This window comes from Setaria italica, chromosome II, assembly GCF_000263155.2.
Source record: "Setaria italica strain Yugu1 chromosome II, Setaria_italica_v2.0, whole genome shotgun sequence".
Classification (NCBI taxonomy): domain Eukaryota; kingdom Viridiplantae; phylum Streptophyta; class Magnoliopsida; order Poales; family Poaceae; genus Setaria; species Setaria italica.
This window is the reverse complement of record NC_028451.1, coordinates 28,758,995-28,780,901: the sequence shown is the minus strand read 5'-3', so window position 1 is coordinate 28,780,901 and position 21,907 is coordinate 28,758,995. Positions and strand designations below refer to the sequence as shown.

At 42.0% G+C, this 21,907-nt stretch overlaps 3 protein-coding genes across 9 annotated transcripts in view; 2 read left to right on the top strand and 1 right to left on the bottom strand.

Annotated features, from left to right (window-relative positions):
- Positions 1 to 306: 306 nt before the first annotated feature.
- LOC101781967 (CST complex subunit CTC1) lies at positions 307 to 10,982 on the top strand. Of its 5 annotated transcripts, XM_022823741.1 has the most exons (17): positions 307 to 1,421; positions 1,513 to 1,631; positions 1,707 to 1,781; positions 1,898 to 1,976; positions 2,110 to 2,169; positions 2,702 to 2,779; positions 2,870 to 3,070; positions 3,657 to 3,761; positions 4,564 to 4,821; positions 4,916 to 5,257; positions 5,365 to 5,616; positions 5,731 to 5,964; positions 6,050 to 6,141; positions 8,611 to 8,806; positions 9,003 to 9,093; positions 9,257 to 9,588; positions 9,984 to 10,982. In XM_022823741.1, the coding sequence occupies exons 1-17, from the start codon at positions 330 to 332 to the stop codon at positions 10,146 to 10,148; spliced, it is 3,771 nt and encodes a 1,256-aa protein (XP_022679476.1). In that variant the 5' UTR covers positions 307 to 329; the 3' UTR covers positions 10,149 to 10,982. The 5 variants fall into 5 exon arrangements, with proteins under 5 accessions (XP_022679476.1, XP_022679475.1, XP_022679474.1 ...); XM_022823740.1 differs by having other exon boundaries at positions 1,710 to 1,781; positions 5,365 to 5,964; XM_022823739.1 differs by having other exon boundaries at positions 5,365 to 5,964; positions 9,260 to 9,588.
- Positions 10,983 to 12,430: 1,448 nt separating this feature from the next.
- Positions 12,431 to 15,267, bottom strand: LOC101766986 (RING-H2 finger protein ATL48). Its single transcript, XM_004956648.4, has 2 exons — positions 14,935 to 15,267; positions 12,431 to 12,858 (listed from the first exon to the last, which is right to left on the bottom strand). The coding sequence occupies exons 1-2, from the start codon at positions 15,047 to 15,049 to the stop codon at positions 12,671 to 12,673; spliced, it is 303 nt and encodes a 100-aa protein (XP_004956705.1). The 5' UTR covers positions 15,050 to 15,267; the 3' UTR covers positions 12,431 to 12,670.
- A 3,862-nt stretch (positions 15,268 to 19,129) lies between these two features.
- Positions 19,130 to 21,907, top strand: part of LOC101766019 (probable serine/threonine-protein kinase PBL28) — a 4,812-nt gene continuing 2,034 nt past the window's right edge. Inside the window, exons 1-5 of one of the 3 annotated variants that reach the window (XM_004956645.2) lie at positions 19,130 to 19,579; positions 19,719 to 20,000; positions 20,109 to 20,293; positions 20,862 to 21,060; positions 21,174 to 21,337. In XM_004956645.2, the coding sequence (XP_004956702.1) occupies positions 19,913 to 20,000; positions 20,109 to 20,293; positions 20,862 to 21,060; positions 21,174 to 21,337 (636 nt within the window). In that variant the 5' untranslated portion in view covers positions 19,130 to 19,579; positions 19,719 to 19,912. Of the gene's footprint in view, positions 19,580 to 19,700; positions 20,001 to 20,108; positions 20,294 to 20,861; positions 21,061 to 21,173; positions 21,338 to 21,907 lie in introns of all 3 variants that reach the window. The other 2 variants (XM_004956646.2, XM_004956647.2) reach the window with 2 other exon arrangements.

Sequence of the window (21,907 nt, the reverse complement as noted above, 5' to 3'; positions counted from 1 at the left end):
GGTTTCTTCCAGGGTAAAGCCGGAAGCTGACTCGTCCATGCTCGTTTCCATAATCTTGGTCTCTTGGAAAAAAGGAAAACTCGGCAACAGATCAAAAAAGGCCGGGCCCAACAGCATGCCCACCCGTCGCTTCCGGCCCAAATAACAGTAGCAGGCCCACACTAGCCCACCACGCACCCCACACGTCACCACACACTCCCAATTGATCGGGTGGGGGCCCTACACCCCCGGCTCCTCGTCGCCTCGTTTCCCGCCCGCTTCGCCTTCTCCTCTTCTTCCCCCACTCCCCTCTCCTCCCCCAAACCCCCCAAACGCTCCAATCCCTAGCCATGGAGCCGCCGCCGGAGCCCGCGCTCACTCCGCGGAGGTTGACCGTCGCCGACCTCCTCCGCCTCCGCCGCCCCACCACCGGCGCCTCCTCCCTACATTTTCCTTCCGCACCCACCACCCCCTCCCCGCCCCGAAAAAAATCCAAGCTTGCCGCCGCCACCGCCGGCCCAACCCCCACCTCGACCTCCGGCACGGCCCCATTCGCTCCGATATCCCACCCCGTTCTTCTCTCCGGCACGCTCTCCCTCCCCTCCGAGGACGCCCCCGCCGGCTGCCGCAGCAACTGCTTCTCCTTCTCCGACCCCGCCTCCTCCGCTTCCGCTTCCCCCGCCGCCTCCGTCTGCTGCTGCCTCCTCGACTTCGACCCCGCCGCGCTGGGCCGCGAGATACGCGTCCTCGCGTGGAACTACCTCCCCTCCGTCCGCCTCCACGGCGCCGCGGGCGTGCTCGAGGTGGTCCGCTGGCGCCTCGCGGAGGAGGAGGAGCCCGCGCCGGCCCCGAAGCGTAGCTTCCTGGCGAAGATTAGGCTCAATTGGCCCGCTCAAGATCCGGACTTGGCGAGCCGCGGCTGCGTGTTTGGGTTGGTCAGGTCCGTCAGCGTGGTATTCAGTATGCCGCAGGCCAAGGCTGAAAAGAGGAGTGCCAGTTCAATCGGGTTTCTGGCTGAGATTTTGTGCTGTGGGTGCCGTCGATGTCAAGTATCACCGCCAGAAACTGCTCAGGATCATAAGTTTGAGGTAATCAAGTTCCTGTACTTTGTGGGCTCAGCATGTACATGGCGGCCTCTGCTGGTGTGGCTTGTAGGGAGGCTGGTGTACATCTCGGGTTTGAAGAAAAAGTTAGTTTCTGTTGCGGAGAAAGGCTCACACACAATGTTGGTGTCATCCACAAATACGGCGATGGCATGGTGCAGATCGTACAGGGGAAATCTGCCATTGGATGGCTCACCAGAGAAATGTGGTGGGGTGTATGCTGGGGTTGTTACTGGAATTTACTTGCAGGGCCTAGCGGTTGAGCTGGATGACACTGTGTGGCTGCTCATAGATGATCTGCTGCTCCTGCCACCACATTGTCTTCGAGTTGGTGCTTTTGTACGTTGCTAATCTTTACCGCGGAGTTGGTGCTGTTGAGTTTCGAAATTCCATCTTAAGATTTCACTGTAGCTATTCTACCTCTTTGTAGATCTCTGTAAAGAACTTTCATGCAATGCGTCTGAATTTTGCTTGGACGGGAACTGTTCTGCTTGCAACATGCAGTAAAACTTGCCTCACTGTAAAGTCTTTCTCCCTGGTGGACTCCAAGTAAGATGGGAACTGTATTTGCAATCATTACTCGTATGTGATGCTATGACTCAGCAGTTTCTGCTCTTGGTGCAGAAGTCATATAAAAGCGGAGAGCAAGAGCCTCCTGGGGAAGTTTGTTGACTCACTGGAGATGCCTTCTAGATTTTGGTATGAATATGGTTTAACTTCTATATTTCTATGGCATATACTTACCATGATAAGTGATTGACAAAGCAAAACTTTTCATCTCAAGGTATGCTCATTGTTTCCCCCCTCTATTTCAGGATGTTACTTCTGATATCTTGCTTTATACAGAAGTTTACAAAATTGTTTTCGGATAAGGAGATTTGGGGCTCACAAAATGTATGTTGCTAATTTTTACTGCATCATCTGAACAATTTATTGTCTGTAGTAGTTATTACTTATTAGTTATTAGTCTGTCATATTATCTGCTCATTTTGCGAACTGAAACTCTTGTACTGCAAGGTACCAACAGAAGCAAGGAGTGTTTCATGCCTATGCTACTGAAACTCTCCTGTCAAAGTGCCAACCTCAGGCAAGTTTAGTAGTAGTATATCTGTTTCACTGAATGTGCGTGTATTATTTCTGCTTCAAATATTGCATGTGACTGGCAACTGTTTTGGTTTGCTGCCAGAAGGCAAATAGCCTAGCCTCCTTTGTGCCCTTAATTGCCACTACGTGTTTGTTTGCTTTCTTTTCAACTTCCGTACCCACCCCCACCCCAAAACCCCAAAAGAAAGAAATAGAGACATGCACGAGGCACCAGAATTCTGTGCATGTTGTCACATACCTCAGGGACTTGGCTAATATGCTGCGTGGAAAAAGATTTTACATAAGTTAGAAAGAATACTAAAAACTCTTTAATAAGTATATTTTTTGGGTGAGCAATTTCCCTGGACAATACAGTTTGCTGGAAGTAGCAGCACTGCATGTGGGCACTCATAATTTCTGTTTGTTTTTCCAGGTTTACTTTAGTGTTCAACATGGAGTTTAATTTAATTGTGCTCATTGCATTTCATCCAACGTCTTTTCCTTGTGAATTAATTAACTTGAACTTGGTTATGCAGAAAAATTTAATAATGAAATTCTGCAGCCATGATTGTGGTAGCTCAAGCCTTGGATCAAAATTGGAGTCTTGCAAATTGGTAGTAGTCTGTCCTTTGATTCTTTATTTGGAACTAAGTTTACTTTTGTTTTGTTTATGCCCGCTACTAATTCAGTTTTTTATTCATTAGGCCATACCGTTCTCTAATTTTATCTGCAAGTGTGAATCATTGTGGATATCGTCGATGCTCAAATTTTGGAATGGTCCTGAAGAAGTGGGCGAGAGCCAGGGACAGAACCGATTCTTCTGTGATGGAATTTCCTATCCCGGCAGTACCAAAAGAATAATTTCGAGCGAAGATCTGGATTTTGTATTGGTGGGCAGTTTCAAGGTTATGCCTAATTTCCTGTGTTATTTACCTCATGTTAATCATTATACCTTTTATTACTCTTTATCCTGTCATAAGATACTGGAATTGTGATACCTGGAACGTTCATTAGTAAGATTCTTGAATACCAGGTTTTCCTTGTCGTTGAATTTTTTCAATTACCGTATGATTATTCCTTGTTAGTGAAATTTATTTTTGTTCCTTGAGTTATGATTCTCCTGTGGCACGTGTATCTTTGGAGCTCAACATGGATAATCCTTATTCATCTGTTATTGTATCTAGAGCCTTTACTTTTGCAGGTTTAGTATTGAAATAGTTTGCATGTAGACAGTCCAATAAGGAGATTAGGCCAATTACTTTGAGAATCTCACTTTGCTTCATGTTTAAAATTGTATGTTACTTTGAAGGCCAGAGTTTGACAAAATTATTTTAGTACTTTCAAGGTTGTGTTCTGAAATAATTCTTTAGCATATTCGTGGTGCAGACGAGTGAGTAGGCATGCTACATCAATGATTTTACTTCATGTCCTAAGTCCTAAGACTTTGGATTAGGATGCATTTTGAACTGCCTGTGTCCTTGTTGCATACAGACTTCTCCACTGTCAGGGAGGCTGCAGCTGGTTGATTCCACTGGATGTATAGATGTTATTATACCTGATCTTCCACCGAATGGGAGTTTGTATGGCATCTATGAGGTATTGACCATAATTTCGCATGCAATATTTGTACATGTGAATATCCACGCAACGTCCTACCCCAATATGCTTGGGACAAGAAGGCTATGTTGTTGTATGTGATGCATTTGATGAATGTAATTTTGTTAATCAATTGCCTTGCCTTCTTTGTTGTAAAGTCTATGGTACTCACTTGATTTCTTGGACGTCAGAATTAAGATCTTTGCACTTATTGGTTGGGAAATCCAGCAGAGGTGGATGATGTATCACCCAGAGTTGATGGGCAACTAGTACTGTGAGGTTGGAGGAAGTCACAGGTCTTGTCAACCTGGTACCATAGTAGTATAAAAAAAACCTGGTGCCATAGTGGAGGTGGCAGTGCAGAAAAATACTCCAGTAACTACTTTCCTTTGTCATCTGCACTAAAGCAGACATAGAAGAGATTGTTCCTGCAGGGCTCACTGCCTCGCTGCACAATCTTGCAGTGACATTACGATAGGGACATAATTCTGTTCTGTAGAAATGCCTTGAGATATGTATCTTCAGGTTAATGATTCTAGTGATAGTACTGGACTACTGGCTACTGAGCCTATATGTTGGATTGGAACATACTATCATCCTACTAGGGTGTTTTAAAGCAGTGTAATGTCCAGAAGAATGATGTCGTGCAGTTCCAGTTCTAAGAGTGCTTAGTTTGCTTTTGTGAGCTTACTTTAAACACTTAATATCAGGAAAATAGAGCTTACCATCATCTGCTTTACTGCTTTATGCCCATACGGACGTATAATTAACAATGTTTTCTGATTTTCGTTTTGCCATCCAGATCAGAAATTATAAGCTAGCCCTTGAAGGCCCAGTGGCTTACCTAGATCATTGTGATGTTGCTGATCCACTGTCCTGTAAGGCTATCTTTCAGAAGCTTTCTTACAAAAAAAGAGTGCATCACCTCAATATGTATGTTATACTATGCTGGAGGGAGTTAAATCCTATTGGCCCTTCCTTGCATATTCCTTTGCACATTAATTATAGGGCCAGGTCATTTCACCTTGTTAAATTGTCCCACATATTTCCTCCAAATAATGTGAGTTCATTTTCTTTTCATCTACCCAAAATCTAGAGATTTGTAGCATAATCATGTCTCTAGTAGTGTCTATGTTCTCATTTTTCTATTGCAGGTTCAACAGCAGAACATGTCAGGGCCTATACTCTATGCTGAAGCTGTAATACTTCCATATAATTTGCAGTTTATTGGGCAAGGTGAATGCATTGAGCATGCTGAGGCCTTTAGAATGTCACACTCTCATCTACTAGGTAATTCTGAAGCCTCTAAGGCAAAATTGTGTAATATCCCATGTTCGCTAAGTTTTGGAAGCACCAATCTTTGTGGTACTCTGGTGTCTAGCAATTCTTGTAGATCAGCAGATGGTACTGTTCTAAATGAACGTATTGTATGTGAAAGAGAACACACATCAAGGATTTTGTTAGAGTTCAAGGAGGGAGGTTTTATCAAGTATCAGGTATGGTTTTGATGATGAAGCCTAATTCTCACTATTTATTTGTCGCCACTTCCCACCATGAGCAGTACTAGCGTCTCTAAATTCTACTTAATCTTATCAATATGCAGTTACTGCGGATCAATGGCTACTATCTTCTCCAATGTCCCAGTGGAAGTCTTACTTGCACAACGGAAGGCTGTGGATGTTTGGAAGGTGGTAAAGTCTCACTGGATTCTCAGGATAAAATTTGGAGCATTGCCATTACCTTTGATGGTAATATAAGCATCAAGGGGACAATTGGGAATCAATCTGTTAGAGTTACTTCAGCGGAGGTTGATGAGCCATTTCCCAGAAACATCATCCGTGATGAGCTGAAATTAGTACAGTCTTGGAATGACTTTTACTGTAATTCTTATTTCCATTTGGATTTTTCTTGTGAGGCAATGAGCACAAAAATGGAAGAATATAACACCGTATGCCATGTATTGAATCAGCTGCGTGCTTCCTCCACTGAAGTTTTAAGTGTGTCATCATGCATTGATATTATGATGCCTAAGGAGGCTTCTGGGTCTGCTAACTTGAAAACTGAAGAAGCGGTTCGAGGAGATTTAATATCGGTACAGGGGAAAGTAGAAAATATACATTCACATGCCTGCAAGAGGGGAACATGTATGCCTGCTAATGAGAAGTACAGTCTATGTATCCATGTTGCTGATAATAATCACACGGTAAATAGCCAGATCATGATTTTCGATTTACTGCTTAGTTGCTAGTCTGAGATAATGATATTTCATCTCATGGCATCCTTTCCAGGTACGTCTCCATGGATTCTTAAGCAAACATTCTTTTATTGTTGGTATGGGACCAGGGGCAACAGTGACATTCCACCGCGTCCTTTTGACACAGTTAGTTCCTTCCCTTTCTTCTTGTTTTCATTAAATGTTACTTCCATTGTCTTGTAAGTATGGTTGGCTAGGCCTGAAAGGGGTGCGGATTGGAGCGCCCCTGTTGCTGCCCCTCTGCTCCGTCAGAGAAAAAAGAGGGTCACGGATCAACCTGCCCCTTGCGTCAAACGAACCTTGCTGGCCCGCGGTGCACCGAGGGTCAAACCGCACACACGTGGGGTTGGATTGATTCAAGCTAGCTAATGACTGGTGGCCTGGTGCCCCATTCACCCATGCATGCGTGTGGATATGTATGAGTAGCTAGGGCAGCTTTGGACAGCCGCTAGGTCGATCTGATGGCCGGCGAGCCTGATCTGGTGGCTGGCAGGTTCAACCTGGTAGGCAGGGATCGGGAGGAGCGCTAGGCAGCGGAGAGCAACGCCACGAGGTTCAACCTGAGGGTCGATTGGGGTTGATGGGAGTAACGACTCTGTTGCTCCTGTTCAGAATTGGATTGGCCCGCTTCGGTCTGTTGGTTAATTTCGGGGTCGGAGCGATCTCACAAAGGGATCGACCCGCTCCCTTTGCAGGCCTATGGTTGGCTGGTTGCAGCAAAAGACCATCATTTACCTAATTACCTGCATGAAAAATTTAGCTTTTACCTCTAATTTGATGTATGACCTTGATCTGATCAAGAAGCTGATGTCTGAAGCTTGCTTCGTAGAAATGGAATCTTGAATTGGATGAGCTGCTTTTCCATTCCTAATAAAATAACTTGCATTGTCCATGTACGTATGGGCACTCCCTAAGCATGAACTGAGTACATACTTAGTTTTCTTTGTAGAGGTAAATAATAAGGTGTAGGAAATGTTGTATGGTTTGTTATGCAGCTAGTGTGAGGGCAAATATTTATGCTGTGTAAAAAAGTATTAGATCTCCCCCAAACAGTAACAGGTAAAATGTGTAACCTCATCCCTAAAGGACCAATCTAGTCCAATAAGGGGCCTCATCCTGGACTATCTGTATGGATGGACCAGATTGTTGAACTAAATACCCAGTCCATCCACATGGACGAGCTGTAAGATTCCCATCCAAATAGGCCCTAAGTCTGCATTTGGGCAAATTGACACATCGGCTTGTTGCACCACAAGGAGCGCTCCTCAGGATCTAATAATCATGACCTCTCCTCTTTGGGTGACTCATAGCCTATGAAGAGACTCTGCTTACTTGTTACACCACTTGGAAGTATGGAACACTACTCAGCACTTAATCTCCATTCCTCTTTGGTTGACTCATACGGTCGTACCCCATGACAAGACCATACTGCCCTCACCCATTGCCTCCCATTGTATATGGTTTTCAACGTAATACACATTACTGAAATTGTGATAAGAAAGATATTAGATGAGCAAACGGGCAGTGAGCTGAAGTGCTTGGGTTGACCATGATAAGCACTCAACCCTTGAAGAAGGGATTATTTGGTTTGTTTCAATTTGTGAGAACAAGGTTCTTAAGGCAGTTGTCCTGTAGCAACTTAGGTGCGCCAATAAGATGTTAGGTGCGACCTAGTTATATCTTGCTGTCTAGGCTACAGCTTAAGAACCTTGGTGAGAAAGTAAAATATGAGGGTGGATGATTAGGTGTTGAGCCAGCACCCCACGTGGCCTATTGTGATTCAAGGGTATTCAAATGAATACCCATTATTTTTAACAAAAAACTTTGCATAAGTAGTCTATAATATGTATATGTATTCAAAAACTAAAAACAAAGCACCACAAAATAGGCTTTCCAATCTCTCCTCCTCTTATTCAGCGGCAAAGAAGAGATAACCTGAGCCAGAGATTTTTACTTCGTCTATAAATGAATCTATAACCTAAGCTTTTTCTACCATATGAAATTTTGAATACCCATTGTCAAAATCCTGGGCCCACCCCTGGTCAAGTGGTTGGGACTTTGGGTCATAATTTGGCCCAAAAATTGTAAACCTGAAGATTTAGATCAGACCTTTTTAAATTTGAGGATCAGTTCAGGGGCATAGCTTCAGGTTGCTGTCGGTGTCAGCTGACACCGATGGATTTTAGAAAATTTAGTGCAAAATACTGTTCAAATATTGTTTACAACATCAATGACACCGGTAGAAAACAATGCTGACACTGGTGAACCATGAGGCTGGCTTCGCCCCTGGATCAGTTTGACCCTTTGTCCATAGTTCAAGGACCATAATGGCTGTTATCTCATACTGCATAGAAATGTAAATCAGCTTAGTGTATTACTGCATCCTAAATTTAAGATTACTGATGTCAATACTTGGGAAAGTTTACAAACTAGGATAATTTATCGTGCAAATTGCTTGGGATCATGTTCTTTTTTTTGTAATGTCAAGTTTAATGTTTAAACCTAAGCTTCAGATTAATATTTAGTTTTCATTATGTAAATACGAAGTTGTATTTTGTGTGCTCGGTTCCTATATCCTCTGTTTTCTTGCTGCAGGCATGAATTATTGTTAACTCCTGTTACATACATTGAAGTTACCTCTATCAGCCATACTGACCTGACTGAGGAAAGTGTTATTTCACCACTCAAGTCTTATCGCATAAAGGACTGTTTACTTAGCACAGTTTCGCGGTGTTTTTTCTTTCGTCGGAAGCATTTTGCAGAGAATAAGCACATGCAATTTGACTGCAGGGTAGGTTCTTTTCTGCTTATATTTGGCTCATGTGTAGGTTACAGATGTACTCTGTTTTAATCTTCCCTGATCCTTTCACAACAGCTTAATGTTGTTCAGATGTCTTCTTTGATGTCAAGCTCTATTTATCTTTTGCTCTACTCCTTCCAGGCATCTACTTTAAATTTATCATTTGATGTCTTCACCTTTGTTCCAGGTGGCAACTGTTCTTAAGCTGGTATTGGATAAATCGATTAACCATGGTAAAATACCAAATGTAAAAGTCAGGTTAGCTGGTTTTATTCTTGGTAAGAGATGCTGCAACTCTTCATTTTAGGCAACACAGTAACATGCATCATACACAATTCTAGATCAAAATTCAAAATAATTCCAGTGATACACGGGGGTGTTTACTTTTCTGATTTGTATGGAGCACATGTATTAATCATATTGTATTTCCTATGCTTTTAGCAGATGATGGATCATCCCTTTGCTGTTGCTGGGCTGATGATGCAAGGGCTGAATTGTTGCTAAGACTGCAGGAAGTTGCACATCTGGATGCTTCTGTTAATTTAAAGCTTTCAAAAGGTGGAGACAGCACCAAATTACAGCATACTGTTGGTTACTGCCTAGAAAAATTGTTGAAGAGGCACACATGTGTTATTGTTAAAAACTGTGGAATTCCTCCTGATTTCTCCTGCCGAGACTTGGATGCATCTTCTGTTTTGCATAAAGTCTTAAGTCGCTTCGAAGACAAACTTCTGAAATTTATTATCCTTAATGCTTGTTGGAACGGAACTCTGGTGAGTTTATCTATCCATTAATTGTCAAAGCATTTTCAGTTTGGATCAATTATCTAGGACATTATACAGCATTCGAGCTAAGAAAATGTATGTTTACATATGATTCTGAAAGACGATTTATTGGATTGATGAAACTCATTTTTATTATACTAGGATGTGAATTGTTCTATCACAATCAAATGTGTTGTTTGTGTCATTAGTCGTGTGTTTTGTGCATTTGTGCCATATGACAGTATGTATTCATTTATGTGTCTCATGAGATATACGGCTTTACTTATCTTTTGTAGTCCCAAGACTTAGAAATTTGCTGCAGTGGTTGGTCATACATTAAACGTATCAGTAATATACTTGAATTCTTAGAAGGTATCCTGTTTGATGAACTTTACATTTTGCAGAATGTTATAGCATCAGTTATAAACCCAGATGATTTGAATGGGTTCAATGTAGAACTCCCTGATTTCCCAGTACGGAACATGCAGATGCTATGGATAAAAGAAGTTTTTCCAGTAGATCCTTTGGAAGAAGCTCGGAGACTATTTGGTATTTTGGAAACCAGCTAATGTTGTTCAATGAGGACTTCACCTTTTGGATGATTTAGTTTGAAGTATCCTGGGTGTTGTAATTTGCATTTCACAGTCACACCCATACAGAAAATGCTACTCCCTTCCCCAAATTACTATTCGTTTTGGCTTTTCTAGGTACATGCATTTTGCTACGTATCTAGATATAACATATATCTAGGTGCATAGCAAAAGCTATGCACTAAAAAAGCTAAAATGAATAGTAATTTGGGACGGAGGGAGTACTGCCCAAGCGGAACTGCCATTTCACTGTTGTTTGAAAACAGAAAACCTGCTGAGTGGTTACTTTTTGCAAGGAAAAGGAACGAGAGGCTTTTGAGAATTGAGAACATGATGTCTGTGTCCTGTGGTGGGACAAGGGACAGACGGTATTTCTTGGTTGGAGGGTCTGCATCTTCATTTTAAGCATCCCAGTGCAGACTTGCAGCGCTTAACGAACGGGTTAGGTGATTCAGCTCTTAAACCCTTGGGTGATAATTTAACTGCTGACTGTTTTCTGGATTTTTACTGGAGAAATGGTAGCTTGATGAGAGGGTTCACTGGAATTGGTTTTTGTTATTAACAGCGCCGTGTATAGTCAGTATAGCAATTTCCAAAGTATGTGCTCGTAATGGAGCAAGGTTTTTTTTTATACTCCGTTTCAAATTGTAGATTATTTTGATTTTTCTAAGTTCATAGATATTATTATGTATCTAGACATACACTATATTTAAGTGCATAGCAAAAACTATGCACTTAGAAAAGCCAAAACTACAATTTGGAACGGAGGGAGTATGTATTTATACCCACAGGGGCCTGGTTTATAATGTAACTGATACACTGATATCCATTTTCACACTTCAAGTTTTGACAAGATCAAAGTTGGCGCTACCTGCCTGATTTGTGTTTTGTACAAAGTGCAGAATCTTGCAAAAGTTAGGTTGCGTTTGGCAGAGCTCTCATAGCTGATTCTCTGCTGGAATCAGCAGGAGCTCTGCCAAACAGTTTCTCTTTTTCAAAAAGAAGTGATTCTCTGCTGATTATGTGAAGTGATTTTCTGGAATAAACTAAGAAACTGGGGGCTGAAAAAAGTAATTTCTCTTGATTCTGTGAAGTGATTCTTCATCCTGATTTTAAGAGTTTATGCTAGATAATCAAAGAGAATCACTTTCAGCTACAGAATCACTTCTCTCAGAGAATCAACTCCCATAGAGAATTAGAATCAGATGGAGTTCTACCAAACAAACCCTTGTCGGTGAAATTCTATAGCATGTGTGCTAGCCTCCAAATCATGTGTTTAACTGTTGTTCTAACAGAAATTTTGATTGGCCTCGGTGGTGTTAATTGCGTGTTTAATTTTTCTTGTAGCAGTAAGATTCTCTTTTCGCGTCAAATTGTTTATCTGAGATTATCAAAGTGTACTACAGAGGATGATGGAGCTCCAATGGCTTGTGCAACTGTTGTAAACAAAGACTTGTTTGTATACCTTCAATTTCAAAGCAGAACCTGGACATGAAAAGCTACAAAAAGGGGTGAAATTCAAATGTAAGTGTTTATCTTGTCTTATCTGACCATTCCTGGATAGTAAGGATCTGCTCATGTTTCACCGGTTCAGGCTCGTATCAATTTTAGTATCATACAAGCAGTCTACGGCATGGCCTACCTAACACAGAAGATGGACGCTTTTGGTTGCATCGGAGACTGCCCATCAGAGTCATAGTGAAACTAGAGTAGAAATTGCCAAAGCAGCTGGGGATGATCGATTCACTGTTCTCTGTTCTAACCTCTAAGATGCTCATCTTTTGTTGATCTCATAATATTTTGATAGATTGTGTTAACTAGATTACTTTGAGGAATATTCCTCCGCAACGTCTGAGGAATATACTGACGGTCTTTACAGAAACATAATTGGTTGTTGGTTCTCTTCTGACGAGATAACTCTTATGTTGATGCTAATGAGTGGGACTGGGAATCAAAAGTTCCTAGCTCCCAAATTCAACACAATTCATCTATCTTACTCGAATTATTGTGTTCAATGTTATATATGTTAATTGGCCATGCTTCATGTTTCCCGCTGCCACCATCTGGGGGGTGTTAAGACAGTTTGCAAACGCATAGTCATTGAACTCGTATCACAGGTGAGAACTTAGTCAAGGCCAAATCGTGAAAACCACAAATGCGCGCAGCAACCGTTTCCATCTATGGTAAAGACTCGTGGCTAAATGAACCCAAGCTGTTTATCATGCAATCATATTTTGTCACATCTTCGATTGATCAGAAAGAACAGCAAAATGATACGATCATTTTAAGAAATAATGCATGACATATTCAACAAACAAACTATTTATTATCAGGCCTGTTGATCGAACCAATACCCAATTCTGGCTAGCTATCGCATGTCAGGACAAAATGACATGGTTAAGCCCAATGTTAGGAGGGACAAACAGCAGGATCCAGGTAAACTTTCAGCGTACATATGACATTCCATATGCTAAAAGGAGCAACATCCACTCCAGTGAAGTTCATGGGCTAGATCCTTTCTTGAACAGCTTGATTTGATCACCGTAGTAGTAAGCGCTGCCAATCATCAGAGCGACTGTTGCACCTTGGGCAACAACACGCGCCCTCATCAGTTTTTGGCCTAGTTGAGAGTTCCCATATCGGAAACTGATCAGACCAGCAGTCAGAACTCCAGCAGTCACCAATGCACCTGGAAAAACAATGCAACATATTATAAGAGAGTTGTAATGCAAGCGATTATGTAAGGTTAAGTCATACAATGACACAAAGATAATAAATTAGAATTTTGGCAGCAATGCGAACTAGTATCTCCAGTCAAGTTCCCATCGGCATCATCACAGAAAGGTCTATTGGTTACATTAAAGTTAAATGTTAATTTGATCTAATTCTAATACACAACAAAAACCATATGGTAGGCAGATCCAGAAAATGTAATAAAATACATGATTGAATCGTATGAGTGTTTAAATGAGAACCAATAGAGGAAGATCGACAAATTCAGAACTAATCAAATACTTGCCTAGCTTATACTCCTTCCATCCATAAATATATGACGTTTAGGACAAGCAAATTAGTTCATTTTTTAACTAACTAGGTTGTCCTAAACATCATATATTTATGGACGGAGGTAGTAACATCATGAATCAACTTAAAGCAGACTATAGATGCCAAATAAGCTGAACAGTGTTAAGGGTCTAAAAAATGTTTCACGAGTTCCAGAACATCCACCTCTTGAAGAAAGCTTCACATATACTATTATAAGGTTATCATCAAAGTGGATGTTTGAGGTAGTGCTCATGGAGGTGCTACACATCCTGACTCCAATAACTCCTCTTTATGCTCACACCCAAACATCACCACTGCATGTGCCCAAAACTAGATGAACTTCCACATGCCCATCGGCGCAGTTATAATTCAGAGGTACCCTAAACCAAGGAGCAATATACTTTATAATTCACTTTCGAAATATTGATGAAATCATTCGATAAGGTCAGACCAGCTGATTAATGAGAAGTCAACTTTATCAGTCTCTGTGCAGGGACGAAGCCAGAACTTGATGTTGAGGGCGGCCAAAGTATAGCAAATGGATCATAAGGGGGGATAAATTTTTGTGCTTTTACATGGTGAAAAATTGTGGGTGGACACATAGCCTTTTGGGTGGGGGTGGGGGTGGGGGGTGGGGGGTGGGGGGGGGGGGGGGGGGGCCCCTCCAGTCCCACTCTAGCCTCACCCCTTCTGTGGATTTAGAAATTAAACTCAGTGAGCAATCACCCAAACAGCCATAAATTCTAAGATTGAGGCATAAGTGATGATAAGCAGGTATTCTTGGGCCACGTTAAAATAATCTGGCACAACTCAGTTGCATTCTGCAAATGAGCCCAGTGGAGCCTAAATAATTGTCATGGGATCAGCTTGTTTCTTCCCCGAGAACCCTTAGTGAGACTGGGAGTGGGGAAAAAATACTACATTAAACAATAAAGGTCAGGTCACCGGTAACAGCACAGGACATCATCAAACTATGTTTACTAATTCAGACCCATTAAAGCATATGTTAGATCAGCATAATGCGCATCTAGAATAAGAAACGTTGATCCTCCTACCATGTACACATACTTAAACAACTCTGCCATTATCGTTCATAGAGGTCCACCAAAATTTAAAAGAAAATCATAAATGTGGCCAGTGAATAAACAACCATCTCAACCATCATCAGGTATGCTGTCCAGTTTGTCCAACCCAAGTCCTTAACAAAGCAATCCAATATATCTGTTTGGCAGAATCCATATGTACTATTTGACAACGGAGAAAGCCAAAATTTCAACCAGCATCTCCACACAATATGGAATTTCATTTTCTCCGATTGAGCCGCATGTGTGCAGTTACTGGTCAATGCAGTTATGAATGCGCAAGAGGTAAAAGAACTAAAACGGAACAGACAGAATACATCGCAGAAACTATGGATTATGTTAGCAAATCAGTAACAAGAAGCATCCAATTTCACACCAGTTGCCCCATTTTAATTCCTGCGGTAGCTGCTCCTCACCAATCTAGCCCAAGCATAAAGCCGGTCGGGAGTAATAACAGAACAAAACCACAGTCCTGGTAAACAACAGTTAGATCCCCGCCGACCCAATCCCACGCCTAAAATCCCCAAGGAACCACAATCCCGCGATCTTGGATCCAGAGCGCGGCGACTGAACCTGCTCCTCCGTCCCCCAGTGCGAAAGAGGCCGCGCGCGTCAGAGGGAGGGAGGCGCGTACATACCGATGGGGACGAAGGGGTTCTTGACGGGCTTCTTCCCCTCCAGCTGGAAATCCTCCATTTGGAACGGCGACGGCGGGGCGGTGCCTCCAGCGGCGGCGCCACTGCTCTTCTCCATTAGCGTCGCCGGGCCGGTGGTGGAGGAAAAGAAGAGTCTTCGGAAACAGCGGCGGCGCTGGGCTTCGTTCGGGTCCGGTGGCTGCCGCCAACGCTCTTGAGTTGTTGAGGAGAAGGTGTCTGGGCCGTTGGATTGTGATCCGAGGGTAGAAAGGCGTTGTAGGCAGCGGGGAAAGGCAGTGCGCGTGCTCGTGGTGCCAAACTTGCCAACCGGGCCGGTGCCGTGCGGGATAGCTGCATGTCGCATGTCCCCCTCCCCCTAAAAAAAAATGTCTCGCATGCGACAGATAGCTATCCGTCGCGCACACAGGGTGGTGGGATGAATTCCGCCCACTAACATTTTCGGCCTGCTACGAGAGTTGAATAAGGCTCGGTCCGTTTTATGTTTTATCCGTTTTTCACGCATGAGAGTGGAGGAGTGAATTCGGCCCGTTAGCAAATATGCGACCTGCTATGCGAGATGGTCCGGTCTATGTCACTTTTTATTCATTTTCGATTTTCGTGAGAGCGTGATGGCCCAATTGTGGCCCATTTTCAGTTTTTCTTTTCTTTTCTTTTTCTTTTCTTTTTTCTTTCTTGCGATTCAACTTATTTTTCTTTCTTTATTACCGTTTCTTTTTCCTTTTTTTCTTTTTCCTTTAGCAACAACACTAAATATTTTATTTTGTTTCTTTTTTATTTTTTATCCTTTTCCATTATTATGTTTCTATTCCTTTATTTTTATTTATTATTCCTTCATTTATTTTTCTTTTTCTTTCTTTATTACCGTTTCTTTTTCTTTTAGGTAACAAAACTAACTTCTCCCTTTTTTATTTTGTGATTATTCTTTTTCTATTACTTTATTTTTATTTATTATTCATGTGTTTCTTTTCTTTTCTTAGTTTTTATATTTTAGTATTAACTTTTCTTTTTCCCGTAAAATAGGCAAAACAACATTATGAGGTGTAGCGACTACAGTAGTTGATGTATTTTTTTCTTAATCTTTTGTTGCCTTGTTCGTCAAGTGTGCATATTTTTTTATTTAGTTTTATTTTTATTTAGTTTTTTAGTTCGTCAAGTGTGCATATTTTTATTTTGTCAAGTGTGCATAATTCAATGATATTTCATGAGTTCATATAATTTATTCTAAGCGTATGCATATTTGTTCTGTAAGTTGATATAATTTGTTTGGTGGTGTGTACTTATTTGTTCATGATATTCAGTTTCTATTGTTTTGACAGTACAATGAATTGTTCGTGATTTCAACTATTTTTGTTTGCAGTGTATTATTTTGTTCGTCGCGTTTAATTATTTGTTCATAGAAATTATTTTTTTTTCATCATGTTTAATTATTTGTTCATAGAAAATTATCATTTTTATAATTTATTCTATGATTGTATATTTTTCTCTATATGTTTGTATAATTTGTTCGACGTGTACAATTATTTTGGTCCATGAATTTATATAATTTGTTCCGCTATATGTATGTATTTATCTGTGATATTGAGTTTCTATTGTTTGTGTTGTACAACAAATTGTCCGTGATTTCAACCCATAACTAGCTAGCTATTCCTAGGCTGAAAGTTACGCAACCTATCACAGTATCATTTATTTAATCACGAACTTGAATTTTTTGTGGTGGACTTTCATTTAGCTTTATTGGAATAAATTGTTTGTGATTATAATTACTTTTGTTGGCTATATACTATTATTTTGTTCATCTTGTTTAGTTATTTGTTCAAAGAAAATAATTATTATTTCTGATGTTCAACTATTCGTTGGCAGTAGTCGAAATTAATTATTCTGTATTAAAAAATATCATCGAAACATAGTCGAGTGGGGTCTTGTTTTAAAGATCTTGTTGTAAGCAATCCATTGGTGTGATCGAAATTAAATTTGGATATATGGTTTGAGATTTATAAATTTTTTGTTTGAAAATTACTTTGCATGTGGGTGATGTCATATATTTTGTCACGTCGGACATGCATGCAACTTATATCTATTTTAATTCCTGCGAGGTTAATTTATCCCTCCATACTCCTATTAGCCCATGATATTAATTGATCATCCTGAAAGCGACAGGTGGAAAATTTATCGGCTTAAGTGGCGTATAGCCGCACCCGGTGCCGTGCGACCCTTCTCCGTCCTCATCGACGTGATACAGTTTAGAACCGAACATGTCTTTGTGTAGTATTTTTTTTCTTGAAACACATAAGATACACATACGTTCAGCACAGCGAGATGGGCGTTTAATTTTTCTTTTTTGGATGAACCAAATTCAGTGCTAACGTCTGTTTCGCACGCAAGCAGAGTGTTAAATTGGAGTATTTGCGATGAGATACGTCAAAATTAAGCATAGCCTCTCTTTTTTTTTTATAAGGTAAAGCATCGCCTAGACATCATCCTTTGTCAAGGTTAATATTGAAAAGGGCTGTGCGTTCTAGTGAGTGAATCTGATATATAGATTCTGTAATTTGAATGCACTTTTTGCTATAAATAGATTCATTTAACCTTCATTTCAAACCTTATTAGTTTCAAGTTTGAAAAAAAAAGGTTGTCCTTAATGGCAACAAATTTTTACCTCTGGAACAATAAACATGCAAATAAAAGCTAATATTAACTAAAGTTGGCTGGTTGCTGGTATGCAAACATACATTCGAGCAATATCAAACAAAAACCCCATAGTTGACCATGCTCACCTTCTTTTCTTACAAAAGAAAAGTGTGGGAGAAAAGCACCCTCGCCCGTTAAACATAAAGACATGTACTCTCTCTCTCTCTCTCTCTCTCTCTCTCTCTCTCTCTCTCCATTTTTTTTAGGGCATATTAAGATTTATTTTTTTACATCGAACTTAGGAACTTTGATAATCAGTTAGCTAGTCAAAGTGCATGCATCCCTAGTTGTATAAAATTGAGCTTATGAAACTATGATCATCATAGATCTTTTTATATAACATTGATTTTCTAGTAATTGATGATATGTTGCAAGAGAAGTTAATGGTCAAAGGATGCTGTGCATTTTTCTCTCTCTAAATTTGGTCAAAGCTAAGACGACCTATAATACAGAGCGGAGCTTTGCTTAGGAAGATCCAGAAATTCACTGTGTTCATGGTCTAGAGTCTAGACAACTTAATGCTAACAAATTGTTGTACAATGAAAAAGTCTGGTACTCATGTACTTCCTCTTCTCTTCTTTCGGAATTCACTCATGTGCTTCCTTATCTTCTGTTCGGAATCATGTCGTTTTTTGTCGCATAACGATGTAGTATGTTGTTACGATCTCCACCAATGATCTTGATAAACATGTCAGAGAGAGGAAAAGATTGGCAAGAAAAAGAAGAGAGTACCACCGCAGTCCACTGATATACTCTCTCCAATTGCTTCAACGACTTGAAGAGGTACTTCTGCAAGATATTTTAACCAATACTGGCTCACAAAGTCCAATCTGATGACATACGCCAGATATCTGTCTAATCTCTGAATTGTTTCATACAAAGTAACAAACGTGCATCTTCTGCGTAATCTAATACTCCTACCGTTTCCGCCCTCACTCACACAACCTATAAAGAGTGGCAAGTTTGGTAATTGGTTCGTCAGACTCAGACAGACCTGCACCCAAAACCAACCACCTCTCACCTACAACATGAGCTAACCAGTCGCCATCAGAGACCTTCAGAGGATCGATCTCCCTCCAACCAAGAAACGCTTGTGTGCGAAACAAACCTTCCCAACCCCACCCGTCGTCCGCCTCACTTCACCGCGTCGGGATCAGCCCGGATCCGATCAACCGCCGCTCGCCCTCCCCCTGTGCGACACCGATCGAAACAATTATCAATGGTTCCTGTCACAGTTCTCCCAATCCGGCCTTTTCATTCCCTGAAGCTTTCCGTTGCCAAATTAGCAAATCAACATCTCACTCTCTGTTTTTTTAATTCAAAAGTCGTGGACGAATTGGAACCGAGAAGAGATCATCTGGTTTTATTGTTGTTTGGCCAGTACTGAAAAAAGAATTCACTGGTACTGCCTACTGGAGCTTGACAGCTTCCTGATAACGGCTACATTGCAACCACCGCCACCTCTACCACCACCGCTCCCCCCTCCGTCCTTAGACGTCCCCGTCGCCACTCACCATTTCCCCCCACGATTCCTGCCCGAAACCTATCCTGCGGCACCAACCAGCCCCGTTCCTCATTCAAACTCCATTTCCGCCCCTCGCAAAGCACCGTCCGTTTCGGCAATTCCTTGGCCCGGAAGCACGCTCCTCTGTACATGCGACATGCCTTGCGAGCTGCTAATGTAATGCCCACTCCTACTCGGTTTGCGTTGTCCTCCCTTTACTTCTTGGCCAAAGCCCCATAGCAGGTGGCGCGTCTCGTCATCCTACTTGGCTCCCAAGAGATCGTCTCCTTCTTTACCCTTGATCCTCCTGGCTCGCCTGCACTGTGTACTGCACCTCCGTGCCCTCCCGTCCACTCTCGTCCTTGTGCTGCTGACCATCCAACATCCTCCTCCGTGATCGGTGGCGCGCCGCGGGCGGTTCATCGATCGGTTCAGGTCAGCGTTGTTAATTTGCTTGTTCATCATGTTTTTTTTGCCATTCTGAGAGGAGTGTGAGTGTCCATTATGAAGACTGAATTGGTACCATGCCGTGTGTTCTATGCGCTGATACTTGCAGTGGTAGCCATTCTTGCAGCTACAGGGCATGTGCTTTTCTGGTAAAGCGTGCTGCCCCCTGTGTGCCTTGGGCCGGAGCAAGGAATATTTCTGAATTCTTGATCACGGGAAGGTATCGACGAACTAGATGCATCAGAAAGTTCCCGCGTGAAGATCTTCACGCGACAAGCCGAGAAATTTCTTGGGTAGTGATTCCACTGCCCTTAAGTAGAAATGGAAAAGGGAGGGTTCAAGATGTTCAACATAGTCTCATCCTGGAACAAGAGGAGGAGAAGCAGATCACTTGATCAGCTAAATCCATGTGAGCGAACAATTTTATTTTTTTGCCTTCTGTATTATATGCGTGAGTTTGCAAATTGCAGGTGTGCAGGAGTTGGAATTTTGATGATCTGAGGAACATCCTCTGCAGGGGTGTACAAGCCGGCCGAGCTGTGGCAGGCGAAGGAGCAGAGCCCGCCACCGAAGAAGCGCAACTGCACGATGGTGTTCACGCTCAAGGAGATGGAGGAGGCCACCAACATGTTCAGCGACCGGAACCTCATCGGCAAGGGCGGCTTCGGCCGGGTTTACAGAGGCGTGCTCAAGGATGGCCAGGTGCTTTTCACCGATTCCCAGTCATTTTCCCTTTCTGTCGGCGCGGGCTTCATTTTCAGAATTTGTAGAGACACGCTAAGGTGTTTGCTTAAGCTCACACGTTGATGTCAATTTGTCCTTTAGTAGCTTTCATCCGAAGCATTTCGAATTATCGGCAGTCTTAGCACCAATGATTCAGTTTGGAAGAGAAGTTCATTTTTTGTTGCATGTATTTGGCATGCTATTTTAATTTTGTTGGCGATGGCCATCTGACCTGGATGTGATACGTCCAGCAGAAAGAAACGATCAGAGTGGTGTGACGTTTTGTCTTAACATCCACTCTCAAGAAAACAAAGTGGCAACCACCAGTCAAAATCCATCAAACTTTGATTGTCAATTTCTCATGATAAAAGTAAACTTGACACCCAAGTTTTGAGCAAAAGCACTAAGCATGTTTTTCGTTTTCAGTTCAGAATTTGTATGTAGTAGCATCCAGTCAGTAGTTTCGTACTTAAGTAACTATACAACATTCCACTTGCAATGTTCAGAAATCGATTCTAACAGTATGAAGTTTCTGCTGGATGTGAAGATCGTTGCGATCAAGAAGATGGACCTGCCCACCTCCAAGCAGGCCGACGGCGAGCGCGAGTTTCGGGTAGAGATCGACATCCTGAGCAGGCTAGACCACCCCAACCTGGTGACGCTGATCGGCTACTGCGCCGACGGGAAGCACCGGTTCGTGGTCTACGAGTTCATGCCCAAAGGCAACCTCCAGGACATCCTCAACGGTGACACCAAGCATAAATGTTTTCCTCTTCCAGTTGCAATGCCACAATGAGAAAAAATGTCAGTGTGCCTGGATGTTCACAAGTTGCTTCCTGACAAGTTTTTTCTTCTTCAGGCATTGGGGAGGTGAAGATGGACTGGCCGCTGCGGCTGCGGATCGCGCTGGGCGCGGCGAGGGCGCTGGCGTACCTGCACTCCAGCACGGCCGTCGGCGTCCCCGTCGTCCACCGGGACTTCAAGTCCAGCAACATCCTCCTCACCGAGCACTTCGAGGCCAAGGTAGTTTCAGTTTCAGTTACCATTGGTGCCATCTTTCTAACGATCTCTGCTCAAACTGAAAAACTTAGGGGTACCCCGCTGAACTTTTATCACCTATCACATCGGATGTTTGATACTAATCAGAAGTATTAAATATAGTCTAATTACAAAACTAATTGCATAGATGAAGTCTAATTCACGAGACGAATCTATTAAGGATAATTAGTCCATCATTAGCAAATGGTTACTGTAGCACCACATTATTAAATCATGGACTAATTAGGCTTAATAGATTCGTCTCGCGAATTAGACTCCATCTGTGCAATTAGTTTTGTAATTAGCTCATGTTTAGTCCTCCTAATTAGCATCCGAACATTCGATATGACCCTGCTAAAGTTTAGCGGGTGTTTGGATCCCCGGACTAAACTTTAGTCTCTGTCACATCGAATGTTTAGATACTAATTATGAGTATTAAAAATAGACTATTTCCAAAACCCATTGCACAGATGGAGGCTAAACGGCGAGACGAATCTATTAAGCCTATTTAGTCCATGATTTGACAATGTGCTGCTACAGTAACCATTTGCTAAT